The sequence below is a fragment of the Panthera tigris genome, chromosome B3, assembly GCF_018350195.1.
Source record: "Panthera tigris isolate Pti1 chromosome B3, P.tigris_Pti1_mat1.1, whole genome shotgun sequence".
NCBI lineage: Eukaryota > Metazoa > Chordata > Mammalia > Carnivora > Felidae > Panthera > Panthera tigris.
Window position 1 is genome coordinate 86,611,073 of NC_056665.1, and position 14,461 is coordinate 86,625,533.

General features: G+C 35.2%; 1 protein-coding gene across 5 annotated transcripts in view; it reads left to right on the forward strand.

Annotated features, from left to right (window-relative positions):
- Positions 1-14,461, forward strand: part of TTC6 (tetratricopeptide repeat domain 6) — a 198,148-nt gene that overhangs the window by 178,724 nt on the left and 4,963 nt on the right. For 4 of the 5 annotated variants that reach the window (XM_042989590.1, XM_042989588.1, XM_042989587.1 and 1 more), the window contains exons 27-30: positions 17-90; positions 6,443-6,653; positions 9,445-9,597; positions 10,458-10,628. In XM_042989590.1, coding sequence (XP_042845524.1) covers positions 17-90; positions 6,443-6,653; positions 9,445-9,597; positions 10,458-10,628 — 609 coding nt within the window. Of the gene's footprint in view, positions 1-16; positions 105-6,442; positions 6,654-9,444; positions 9,598-10,457; positions 10,629-14,461 lie in introns of those variants that run through there. The other variant, XM_042989591.1, reaches the window with a different exon arrangement.

The following is a 14,461-nucleotide window of genomic DNA, read 5'->3' on the forward strand; positions in this document are numbered from 1 at the left end:
TGTAAAACTGTTTCAGGATTTTAAACAAGCTGCGCTGATAAGCAAGACTAATGTGAGCCTTTGTCAAGCCACTGCCATGTGCCATCACAGGTACGGAGTGCAATGTATGTTGACATGAAAGCAGGTAGGACCAACAAATTTATGGTAATGATAGAAGAATAGAAGAAACAGAGGAAAATGTTGTGGAAGTAACAGAGTACAAAAATGGGGAGAGACACAAAGACTCCCTATAAAGTAGTGGGGGGCACACCTGAATGTGTCATTAGCACCCTTCTACCTTCCAATAAGTGATTTAGCCAAGTCTGCAAGAAAATACCTGTATCATGGCATTGCGGTACCCACCTGCTACACCCCAGGACAGGACCTTGGTAATAACCAAGTAATAAAATCATGCATAGCTTGAAATAGCTAAAAATAAAATCAAATTAATTAATTTTGTTCATAAAATGGAACTAGCTTTTAAAAAGCATGTTTCTTGGAAGAGAGGGTGATTTCAAAAAGTAATACATTTTCAAGAATATTTTGCATTTAGAAAACATAGTTCTAAATCTAAAACCAATTACAATAATACCAGTAAATATCCACAAAATACAATAAAATCTGCAAAAAAAAAAACCCCATATTACTAAAACATTGTTACCTGTTTCTGGGGATATTATAAAAATAAGTAAGTTATAGAAGGGGAGAAAAGAGCAGTTGCGTAGGCTAAAATACAGATGGTGATCAGTTAATAACTTAGATAGTATTGGGGGTACCTGGGTGGCTTAATCAGTTAAGTGTCTGACTTCGGCTCAGGTCATGATCTCACGGTTTGTGAGTTTGAGACCCCATAGGGCTCTGAGCTAACAGCTCGGAGCCTGGAGCCTGTTTCAGATTCTGTGTTTCCCTCTCTCTCTGCCCCTACCCCACTCACACTCTCTGTCTTTCTCTCTCTAAAAAATAAACACTGAAAAAAACTTAGATAGTATTAGAGTAGATATATTTTGTTAACTATAGTGTTTCTACATATACATTTAGCATCTAAAAATTAATTTCTAGTCATTTTGCTTTTAAAAGCATAGAGGTTCACACATGAAGGTTTTAATGTGGAATAAAATGTATTTGAGTAAGTAATAGTTTACAGCATTATTTTTCATGAAACAATAGCAATTAATTGGAAGGGAAATTAGGATATTCATAAATTATGTAGACTAAGCTGTGTAAATATCCAATTTAGAGAATAGCATACAGTTTGAATTATTTAGGAAATCAACATTCTGTTTTTCCCTTTAGGACATAGGTAGTACAGCTACATTTCCCTGTGAGAGTAAGACTTTTTTTTTTTTTTAACAAATATAGTAATCTAATAACTGGTACTTGTGAAAGGCATCACTGAGTTAAAAAGCATTTATTTTTCTATAGACAGCAAAACATAGTCACACCACTGTCTGTGTTAATCCAGCAACCTTTGCATAACCCATCTCTTTAGGTAATTGTCATTCTTAAAGAGAGATGGACTAGTGATGACTGATGTGTTTGTTTTGGTGGGTGAGTGCAGACCAAAAATGTCTGAGGTCATTGTATTCTCTTAAAATTAAAAAAAAAAGACTCCAAAATTTTTCCTAACCTCATTCCTATGTTTAGCAACTATTAGAGACAGTAAAGTTCTCTCTCTGTCAGTCCCCGATCTCTTTTATGAAATGTAATCACTGAGTCTATATGGTAGAGCCTCCTTAAGCTGATACTGCTTTGCAATTCCAAATAACCCAACTTTCATCAGCCGACTGGAATCTCTATTGTCCTTTAATAAAAGTAGAATTTAAATCAACAGTAAAGCCCTGATAACTCAACAGTCCCAATTCCATGTGGTTTCAGTTTTACTGAATTTGGCAATAAGGAATGTTTAGTGATTGGTTGTATTTATTTCAGGAAACATATTTTTGCTTTTCAAGGTATGCCATAACATACTTTTACCACAGCAGCATGGTTTCTAAGTATTGAGATTCATTATTGATGTCTTCTAGCGGGGAAAGTAAAAGTTTTTTCATTTGGAAAATTCAAAAAAAAGAAAAAGGAATAAATCTTTAAATTTTAGGACTTTGATCTTTGAACTCATGGGGTTGCAGACTTTTGAAGTATGCCTTTGTATATCTCTGGCTCTCACTCTTGTCGTTGCTAGGAGACAACATTCCTTAGGCTGAATATCCTACTTGTTGTCCAATTTGGTCACTAAGAGTGTTATGGTAGAGTTAATTTTTAGATCTCTTTGAGAAAGCCACCTTCAGATTAAAAAAAAAAATGGCACAGAGAAAGCCTGATTTACTCAGAATTATATATCCTATCCACTTTTTACTCAGGCACATTTATTTTCCTATTCTTACATTTGCATAAAATGTTTTTGAATCCTGGACTCTGCAAACCACATTCTTTAGTTTGGGGAGGTATTTATGATTTATTTGTACAACTCAGTAGTGCACATCTGGTCACGTATGTGATTAATTTGAAAATGCAGTGGACCTTGGTGTCTGTGGCCTCACCTGCACACTCAGCACATGGTCCATAGTTATGGACATTGTAATGAAAATCATGCATCTTCCCCAGTGATCACGTTATTTTTAAATTTATAAAAGCACATTTTATTTTAGAAAAACTAATTTAATATACTTTTATATATATTTGTAATTGATGCTTAACAATTTATGTCTTGATTAATATGTATCCTGATATAACATAGATACTCTACCAGTTGTTTACTATTGTTTCCCAATTGTTTAACTACATGTGATTATTTAACAAGAGCTTCAATCTAGGATATTGTGTGATATTCACATCTTCAGAAAAATGAAATTGCTATGTCTATAGTGGTATCTGTGTCATTTCTTTTTCTGTCTCTGGGAAGCCTCTGGTTTTGGCACTGTCCACCTCCTCTGGACTTAATTTTTAGTCATTGTCAGCTTTGAAGAACTTGCGAGGTGTCTTTCAAAGTTCCTTTCCAGCTTTAAGCTTTAATAATTATTTACTTAGCCTGAATAGACTAGGTGCTCATTAAACTTTAGGGCTGGTAACTAGATAGGTATAGAAAAATAGCTTTGATTTATTGCCTCATTTTTTCTTTTAAAATTTGTTAGTTTAGGGACACCTGGGTAGCTCAGTTAGTTAGGCATCTGACTTTTGATTTCTGTTCAGGTATACTCTCACAGTTTGTGGGTTCAAGCCCCTAGTTAGGCTCTGTGCTGACAGTGCAGAGCCTGCTTGAGATTCTCTCTCTCTCTCTCTCTGCCCCTCCCCAGCTCATGCTCTCTCTCTCTCTCTCAAAAGAAATATCTGATAAGGGGTTAATATCTAATATATATAAAGAATTTATACAACTCAACGCCAACCCCTCCCTCCCCCAAATAATTAGATCAAAAATAGGGAACTTGCATAGATATTTTTCCAAAGAAAACATACAGATGCCAAAGGGTACATGAAAAGATGTTCAACATCACTTATCATCAGGGACATGCAACTCAAAACCACAATGAGAGATTACCTCACACCAGTCAGAATGGCTAGTACCAAAAAGACAAGAAATAACAAGTGTTGGCGAGGATGTGGACAAAAGGGAACCCTCATGGTGCACTGTTTAGAATGTAAATTGGTGCAACCAGTGTGGAAAACATTAAGGAATTTCCTTAAAAAATTAAAAATAGAAATACCATATGATCCAGTGATTCCATTACTTTACCCAAAGAAAACAAAAACATTAATTTGAAAAGATCTGTGCAGCCCTATGTTTATTGAAGCATATTTACAATAACCAAGATATGGAGGTAACCCAAATGCCCTTCAATAGATGAATGGATAAAGAATATGTGGTACACACACACACACACACACACACACACACACACACACTGGAATTACTCAGCCATAAAAAAGAATGCCATTTGCAACAACATAGATGGACCTAGAGAGTATTATGCTAAGTCGAATAGATCAGGCAGAGAATGACAAATGTGGAAGTTAAAAAACAAAACAAATGAGCAAACAAACAAAAACAGAAACAGACTCCTAACTACAGAAAACAAATTGGTGGTTTCCAGAAAGGACAGGGATGGGGAATGGGCAAAATAGGTCAAGGGGATTGAGAGGTACAAAGGAAAACAGAATGCATTATCCACTTTTAGAATGATTCCTGTAAGCAGTGAGACTGAAGCCTCAGGCATTGTTACCCTATATTCAGTGAACTTTTACCTTTCCAATAGTGCCAGTAATCAGGAGAGAAGCACAATTTCACTGTAAACTACTGAGGGAAGTGAACCTGTGTTTTCTTAGTAACAATCCACAGAGAGAACTCAGTGGGTACCAACTGACTCATGTATGTGAATGTTCACTTTTGCCTGCCTATACTAGAAGGAAGGACTAGCTAGCTTCCTGGTATTTCACTGTTGATTCTTGTATGATCTTCTGACAGAACACCTGATGCCCCATGTTTGGGGAGTGTTTGCCAAAACATGCAGCAAATATCCTAAGTACCACAATTATTCTTCATGGCTTAGGCATTAAACAATATTGAATCACGTTGTGAGAAACTGAATTGCTTTTCAGCCTCAAACTGAATTCTTTCTCAAACCTTTTGAATACATCAAGGGGAAAGTCTCAGCCAAAATCTAGTCTTAACAACTTCCCAACACTTTGTAATAGAACTCAGGTTCAGTTTTCTACAGACCATAGTATCCAACTCCAATAGCTATTTATTTTTACAGTTGCTTTCTATTTATGGTATAAAATATTAATTTTCTACTTATGGGATTGAAATTAAGTTGTCTTTTAAAATAAATTGAGTTAAGGGGTGCCTGGGTGGCTCAGTCGGTTAAGCGTCTGACTTTGGCTCAGGTCATGATCTCACAGTTTGTGAGTTTGAGTGAGTTTGTGAGTTTGTGAGTCAGGCTCTGTGCTGACAGCTCGGAGCCTACAGCCTGCTTCACATTGTGTCTTCCTCTCTCTCTGCCCCTACCCCACTCATGCTGTCTCTCTCTCTCTCTCTCTCAAAAATAAACATTAAAAAAAAATAAATTGAGTTAAGTAAAAAACAGTGATTTGGCCTAAAGAAAAATGTTCAGTAAATGATAGCGTAGGTAGAACATAGGGCAGCTGTCACAAAGGAGGGGCTGAAGTTTGGGGAACACTATAAAGAGATATTCCTGAGTAATATCTAGGAGATGACAGTCTCTAGAATAGTTTCCCTGGGCTCCATGTATTTTATGAAGGAAAAATTAGTAAAGTAGTGGTGCATCTTGTTAAATTTTGAGACCGTTTTGAGAAGTAATGAAGAAGAGGCTGGGAGAAAGATGGCCATCTTTATTGAGGGTTTCTTTGCTCAGTGGTTTTCACACGTGCTCATTTGCTCTTCAGAACAATTTTGAAAAATTAATATTAATTTACACATTCAGGTTTAGGTCTGAGCTTTCTTCTGACTACACTGTTGAGATATCAGATCTTGTGCACCAACAGCAGGTAGATTTAAAGCAAAGAATGTGAGCAGAGATGACCACATGAAAAAGTGTGACGTTTGAGGTTATGGTTTACCCAAGTCTGAATCCTAGATATTGTACACTGTTGAACGTCACTATGCTATTTACTGCGCACAGACTTTTCTGAGCCATTTCCTTTTCATCTACAAAATGTAGAAAATTATAACTAGCTTAAGAATTGTTGGAGGCATTAAGTGAAATAGCATAGGTAATGCAATTAGGACAGTACGTGGTAGGTAAGAAGTTACTCAGTGTTAGCTCCCTCATTCTAGAGACTGAATATAATTATTAGATATGCATATATGATGGAAAAGTGACTATATCTGCCCACGAACAAATATTTGATTATTTTACTAGCTCTCATCCTACCACAAGAGAATAATTAGGGACGAGAGATAGAGTTATCATTTATTCACATGTGTTCACAAGTTAATAAAATGAACGCATTTCACTTTTTTTTTTCTTTTCTCCTTTCCTGGTGTCATAAAGAAAGCATTTCCCTTTATAGAAGATCTGATATAGGCCTGCCATGTGATAAAAATTTGGTTCCTTTCATTGTATAAGGAAACGTGAAATACATAAATACATTTATTTTAATCTGATTTAAATAGTGTATTTTCATCATTAATAGTGCATGTTTTTCTGTACTGGTCACTGATAGCTGTTAAAAACAAGTTCGGGAATGCCATTCATACTTGTATAGTTCTGAAAAAAGAACTTTAGAATATCATCCCAACATATTCTGCCTTTTTCCTTTCACCAAAAACTTCAAAGACCCTGTCAGTCTTCCTTAGGTCATATGAACTCATGTACTCACTTCCTATGATGGATAATAAAAATGAAAAATTTTTTTATAAGCGTCAATGCAAATCTTCATGGGTAAATTATATACAGAAAAGCACTTAGAAAATTCATCAGAAAGCATCAATATTTTCATTTATTTTCAGAAATAAGGAGTTTGAAGAAGCTGTTGATTTCTTCACCTGGGCTCTTAAAATTGATCCATGTTTTCTGGATGCTTATGTTGGACGGGGAAATTCTTACATGGAATACGGCCATGATGGAGCTACCAAACGAGCACAGAAGGACTTTCTTAAAGTGTTGCGTATTAATCCAACATACACAAAAGCCAGAATTAGTTTAGGCTATAATTTACAGGTAGTATTCTATAATAACATATTAGTTCATAAAAATTCCTTTTGGAAAAAGGAGAAGAATATATTTGGCCCTTTACTGGTGATTAGGATACATGTTATTTCCTTGGTTATGTACATTTTACCTTTCCCTTAAGGTTAGAGCAGCAGTGAGAAGCGAGGGTTTATTAGTCACAGGGAGGCTGCCTGGGGACCACACCCAGGGGCCTGGTGCATAGTGAGGTGATGACCCTTCAAACCTGAGGTTCCTTAACACCTGTGCCCTGCCTTACCTTACCCCCACACTTACATCTTTTGAAATTTGCCTGATGGGTTTCACATATAACAAACCTGGCTAACATTTGTTTCACTAACCTGTATTGGACCCCAGAGCTATTGTCCTGTTGAATTAATGAAAAGCTAGAGAGAATAAGCAATGGGTGAGAGTTTTGAAGTTGACTTTAGCCATACAATGGGTCAGATAAACACTGTATAGGGATTCAGGTCATCTTCCAAATGGCAGTGAGTGAGAACTTACTGGGCAGGCAAGAGACTAGGTGTTTGTCCTTTCAGCAAGGTGGGAAAGTATTACTCTCTGTGTCACTACACAGGTCTCTGAGTGGTTTCTGGAACACACTGACCTGACCCATGCACTCACGAACCTATTTGCACTAATAAAATATGTAGCGACATCCTTGGAATAAAGTGCTAAGTGTGCTTTATATTCCATGAAGAGGAACTGAGTAATTAAAATTTTCTTCTCTTTTTTAAAATCTTTTTTCAATATTCAAAATTTTAGATAATGGACAACAAATATGTTCAAAATATTGTAATTTGCAGAAATTCTTATTAATAATCTGCAATTACAGTTGATTTTTTTTAATTTGAAAATAAATGAGTTTGGCTGATCTAATAATATTAATAACATTGGAGTTGATTGTTAAGATTGGCAGCTATAGTGAAGTGTGCCCAAGAACTTATAATAAGGAAAATAAGATTGCTCTCTGAGACTTAAACATAAAATTAGCCATTATTGGATCACAGTAGAAATTTGCAAAGTCAGTTTGAAGAGACAGGATGACTTCCAAAGCTGCTAGAGCTGATTGCAATCCAATGAAATGTGTTAACATTGTCATGCATTGCATTCAAAAGGCATTTTACTGAGCACCTAATATAGGATAAGAATTACTCTAGGCCTAGTGATATGCAGTAAACCACATATACTTGGTTCTTCTTTTAGAGTTTACTGCCTACTAGAGAGATGAGTATCAAGCAATCATGTGAATAATTATTCAATTATACTTATGATAAGTGCAACAAAGGAAAAAGATGTGTTTTAGGACAACTTATAACAAGTGAACTTAGATTTGTTGAAGGGGTAAGGGAGGGCTTTTTGAGAAATTAACAATTAAAGGGAGTGTGAAAGACTAGTAGTCAGTCAGAGTTAAGAATTGGGGCTAAGACACAGTGAACAACCCATTAGAAAGTCTTGTGAAAAAACAGAGGGCCCAAGTGGATGGAATGTTACGGGAAGAAGAGAGTGTTGTAGGACAAGGCTAGAGAATTGGAAAATGACTGGAGGTGAAGGCCTTTCAGGCCAGTTAAAAATGCTAATATAATTAACCAAAGCAGAGACATCAGAGTTTTGTTTATGAAGATCTCACTTTGTATATATCAACCTGAAAGAAGATTGAGAAACATCAGTATGAGGGAGGATTGAGTCAGGAAAGGAAGGACTTAGAAGAGTTACAGAGGTTCATCCAATTTCTGCTCAGGGGAAAGAGTAACCATTTGTTCAACAAAGACAGATTTCTCTACTGTGTGCCTAGCACTAGCGATATAGAAGTTAGCCAAAACAGATGTCAGAAACAGATGACAGATATCCTATTGTGAGGCTGTCTGCAGCTTAATATTCTTATTCTTGTTTCTCAAATGAATTTGTCATGACAGTGTTGATTTTCACATAATTTGTGCAGAGGTAGAAGATTTGCTGGTTAAAGAACAGTGTATAGTTAAAATATTAGTTTTATGTAAGAGTCACTGGGCTCAGTTTGGTGTATGTGAGGCAGCTTCTGGCAAGGTGGGTTTTTAACCTATGAGAATAAAGGACAGACTCTGGACCTCCATGAATTTATCAGCTCACTGCCTTACGGTGATGAGGTATTTAGTTGCTAGCTGGTCTTCCCTTGGAAATACTTGGACATCTTTCAGTTAACAGCACCCCTCTCCTAACCTTTGTTCTTATTTTCCAGTTGGTGCTAAGGTTTGTATGAACAGATACTTGGTAGATTTGAATGCATTTTTCCATGAAATATGTATAGTGATTCTAAAATTCTAGATGCTGGTAAAATCTGTCAAAATAGGTTTTACGCTATTAGTTTATTCTCAACACATTTATTTTGTTATTTTCATTATGTATATGTTATGTATAGCTGGAGATTCAATGCCAAGGAATAAATACAATCCCTACCTGTGTGTGTATGGAGCTCAAGTAAACCTCATGGTGGTGATTGTCAGAAGCATTAGTGTTCTCCAAGATTGGCATAAGAGATGACTCTGACAAGTAGATTTATTTTAATTAATTAAAATGTTAGTATGAATACTCAGAGGTAATTTAGTCAATTGAGTGCACTCACAGTACAATCTACTTCTTTTTTTTTTTTAATATCTTGGATTTAGCACAATATAAATTGGCCCTTACTAAAGGCTTTAACTGATTAAGTTAGAACCATAAACATTTGTCACATTATAGACAATTTCTAACTTGTCATGTTATAGACAATTTCTAACTTCATGTAAATGAAACCTTATTTTAGGCCCAAGGAAAATTCCAGAAAGCTTGGAATCACTTTACCGTTGCCATAGAAGTTGATCCAAAATGCTACTTAGCCTATGAAGGAAGAGCTGTGGTCTCTCTTCAGATGGGTGATAATTTTGCTGCAATTCAAGACATTAATGCTGCCATAAAGGTAAAAATGCACTTAGATTATATTATCATTGGCATAAATTAGCACCATTAATAAATAGGGTTATGTAACTTCTTGGTTACTTTTTAAAGTAACTTATAGGGAAAATGATATTTGTGTGTTTTCTTTTTCCAGAAGAATCCTAAAGAGTTATCATGGTTTGTCAATTTTATAACGTAAATAACATTTAAAATACAAAATACAAACTCATGACAAATGTTGACTCTTGTCAGTAAATGCAATTTATAGTTTCATGGGACATAAATATTAGTTTGTAATAAAAAATAAATGCAAAAAATAAAATAAGGTTCTGGGTTCAAAGGAACTAAAGAAAGAACAATATAAATTCCAAAATCCTTCTGTAGTGAAATGGCAAATAAAAATCTTAGGTTTTGTATACAGTGACAGAAAAATCTTTCTCTTTTCTTCTGGAGTTTGGATTCTGTTTCTGTAGAAATGGGCAGATTTTGTAATCTTTGAGATGAGAAAAAGGAAAGAACTGAAAGATAATGGCTGCTACCTAGGACAAATAAACATATTAACTATTTAATTTCTTCTCCAGCTTAACAGATAACCTCCCCCTCGCCCCCCCCCCCCGCCCACTACCACTGTGTCTATCTTTTGGAAAGGAACTGAGTAAAGCACTAAGATTATTTGTTTTATTGCAACCAAATCAACAAAGGGTTGACTTTGAATCAACTTCATACCCTGTCATTTCTCAAAATATTTGCTCTAATGGGTTTCACCTGCACTATAAAATTACTAGTTTCCCACAAGTAGATTTCATAACATTCATTTTTAGACTTGAAATTGGAGATAAACACTATTCCCAGATGCTAAATACTCATACTATTATATTGCAGATCAATACTACAGCAGAATTCTTAACAAATCGTGGTGTGATTCACGAGTTTATGGGTCAACAACAGAATGCAATGAAAGACTATCAAGCAGCAATTTCCCTAAATCCTACGTATTCACTGGCTTACTTCAATGCAGGAAATACCTATTTTCACCACAGGCAGTTTTCCCAGGTAAGGAGTTTTCCTTAACATTGCCTTTTAGACACTAAATGCTTTGTTATATATAGTTTCAAAATGCAACCTTACATAACAGGCTAATCATTCATTAGCTCTTTTTTTTTAAGTTCTCTTTCATAAGAATGTTTGTAATTATTTATTAAATGTTTACATCTCTATGGGTTTATTCTTGTCATTATCATCAACCATTCGATACTTGTCCAGTAAACATTGTTCTGGACTTCCCCAAGCATGGGCCATTGCCTGGCTATCCATTGTTGCCAGCTTCTGTCCTGGAATCCTCTCTTTGACTCCACTTAGCCAAATCTCAGACTTCCTCTGAGACTCTTTTTTCATGACGTGATTATCTAACTTGTCTTAATTGCTACCTTTCCTAAACTTCAGTCACATGAGCACTTGACCTGGAGTAAGGAGATAAAGATGTTAGTTGTGGTTTTATGACATCTTAATCTTTTTGGACTGTAATTCAGAGTCTCTGAAATGAAAATGTTGGGTTATTAGATGATATTTACATAATTCAAATTATTCTGATATTTACATAATTCAAACTCAACTTTAATTTTTTATTTATATTCTCTCTTTTGTTCTTTATCTTCAGTTTATCTTTGTTCTTTGTCTTTGAGTCAGAAGTTCAATTCATCTATTGTCACCCTTTATTTTATATTGTGGTGAGTTGTCAAGGTGAGGCCATTTCCCTAGTACTGCTTTTAGCAGTTTCCTATGTATTTCAGTCTGCAATGTTTTTGTTTGTTTGTTTTCCTAAAATGTTACACCTGAAATTTTATTTCCCCTTTGACTGAATAATAAATTAACAAGGCAGTTAAAATGTCTAGGTAGAAGGACTTTTATATTTTCTAATTTTAGAGTTTATTGAGTTTTAATGTGGTCTAGTATATGGCAACTTAAATACTCCAGGGGCCTTTTCTAAAAACAATTTATGCTATAAGGATATATAGTTTAAAATATCCATATAAAATATACCTTATAAATTACGTTTTTAATTTAGCCTACATCCATACTTGTTTTTCATTTGGTTCATGTTGGACCGAGAAAGGTTTATTTAAGTATCTTAAAATTAGTGTGGCCCTCTGTAGTTTTCTTTACATCTCTTATAATTTCTGCTTTATAAATATTGCTGCTACATTATTATTTTATGTACAGATAGTCATACACATTACATATGCATTGTGAGTGCATTACAAATGCCCTTCTGTTTCTTTTAGCTCTTTGGAATAAATTTGCTTTTATCTGATATGAAGATTGTGACCTCTGATTTCATTTGGTTTGCTTTTTGCCCGATATTCCTTTGCCCTTCCTCTTATTTTCAATGTTTAGAATCCTTTATTTTAGGGTTGCATCTCTTTTATACAGCAGTTAGATTTTGCTTTAGATGGCAATTTGAAAATATGTGGCTTTTCATAGATGGGTTAAGTCCATTTACATTTTGCCATGGTCAGTATGTTTGATCTTCTGTTATTTTATGTCATATTTTTGTGTGCTGCATTTAAAATATTTTATTCTGTAGTCTGCTTTATTTAATTTTTTTGAAACGTTTTCTGATATTTAGGAAGGTTTTCAGTTTTGCTTTAGTGATTACCTTTATAAACATATTTCTATACTCTTAGTTTCTTATTTCTCCAGTTTCTCTACTATGAACAACAAGATTACCATTTAATCTCTTCTTCCTTTAATCCTCCCTCTCATCTATTAGTTGATTTTAGTTAATAGTATTCTTTTTTTTAAAAAAGTGTCTATTTTTATTCTTAAATATGTTCAAGCTTATGGTATCACCTTGTGCCAGTTTTCCACTGTGTCTCTCTATTCTCCCATTTTGTTGAGAGTTTCGTTATTCCTCCACTGCCAGAGGGGTTAATATTTGCACACTATTTTGTTACCCTTATTTCACATTTTAGCCTCTGTTCTCTAGTTAAGCATACTCAGTTGTCATTACCAGGCTTTTTGCCAAAGTTTCCCTCCCAACTGCTAATTTCTTAGTTGCCTGAAATTGGTCCTCTAGCAGAGTCCCGAGAAAGGGCTCATGAGAACAATATTCCTTGAATTTTTTAATGTTCATAGCTGTTTGCCTGCAGCTTTTACAACTTAAGGTAGCATGTCTGGGTTTAAGGTCCTGACTCACTGTTCTTTCCTTGAATGTTTTAAGTATTTCACTATTTTCTGGTGTTATATGTTGTTGTCAAAAAGCCTGATGCAAACGTGATTTTTGTTCTTCTATTGGTGACTTCGTTTTGTCATGACAACCAAAGTTTTTTTGTTCGTTTGTTATTGTTTTTAAGTAAAAGGTTCTACCAAGGTACGTCTCAGAGTTGATGATTTGGAGTCAAAGTATGCAGTGTGCATTTTCAAGATGCAGATTTCAGAAGAGTTTTGTTGAATTCAGTGTAAAACTTTTTTTGTTTCATTATTCTCTTCATTGGAATGAATGTCAATTATTATATATAAGATGCCCTCTGACTTCTATATATCAATTATTTTTTCTTATGTTTTTTAATTTCTTAATTTCTGTTGCATTTCTTTGCTTTTTTCACATTTCTCTTCTAAATATTTCCTGTGTTTTCTGACATCTCTGTTATCCCCCGTGGGCTTTAAATTTTTTTTTTTCATCTGATTTCTATGTCATGCCTTCCTAGCCATGTCTTTTCTGATATCCTTCAGTATTTGTTTATTTTTTTCTTAAACACAATTGCTCCCTTAGCATTTTTTTCTAGTTCGTTTTGAAATGTTACATTATAATTTTTCTCTACATTGTAACAATACTTTTTTTTTCTACTGAGTTTTTATAATCTTTCCAAAATTAAGCTATTACTTTTCATCCTTGGCTTTTACAATGAAGGCAGGCAAATTGCTTCTCTGTTAACTCACATTTGAACAAGATACATCTTTTTCCTGGACTAACAGCAGAGCCTCTTGTGGGAAGCAGGGTGATGGGCCATGGTAACTTTCTAAGTTCTGCTTGCCTTGATGCTATGGCAAAAGACTGCAAAATGTCCTCTCTAAGCCTACCTGGTCTAGGAAGGCTTCCACTACAAGCTCTGTGTTTCTTAGAACTTTCCACAACCCTTACCTTCTAAGATGATGTACTCATTTTAAAAACTTGTTTTTATTGCTTGTATTTTCTGAGAACTATAGCCTCAGTGTTCTCCTCTGACATCCAAGACTGCCTCCGTATCCCTGAATAAAATGACCTGTGGGGCATCTTTATATACCAAAAGCTATCGTTCTTCTCTTTATTTTGCTGGAAAAGTTCAGCAAATATTTTCTGATTCCACTAGCTCTTCATCTCTTCAACCTCCGTATACTTATGATGTACCTGCCATGTGTGAGGCATTAATAATAACCCTGAGGATACAGAGCTGAGCAAGATCAGGAAGGCTTCTTTTCTGATGTAGCTTACTTTTTACTGGAGGGAGAAATAGAAAATAAACAAGAAAAATATTAGTAGTGACAAACATCTAGTACAGTCTCACATAAGCGTTATATCAGTATAAGCATATATGTGGGACTATATGAGATGAGATCGCCTGGGCAGGTAGTATAGCTGGAGAGAGGGGTTTGAGGAGCGAGCCCTGTGGTAGCACCAGTGTTTAAGAGCGAAGCAGAGAGGAGATACCAGAAAGTAGACTGAGAAGGGAGCACCCGGCTAGGATGATGAGAAGAAAAGTAGGAGATTATAATACCTCGAGAATAATGGGCTTTAAGAAGGGAAAAGTGTCCTGTGGCAAATGCTGCTGGGAGAGGTCAAGAAAGAGGAGGATGGAGGAAGTCACTGATGATTTTGGCAAGAACACTGTCACAGCAGCAGAGACAGA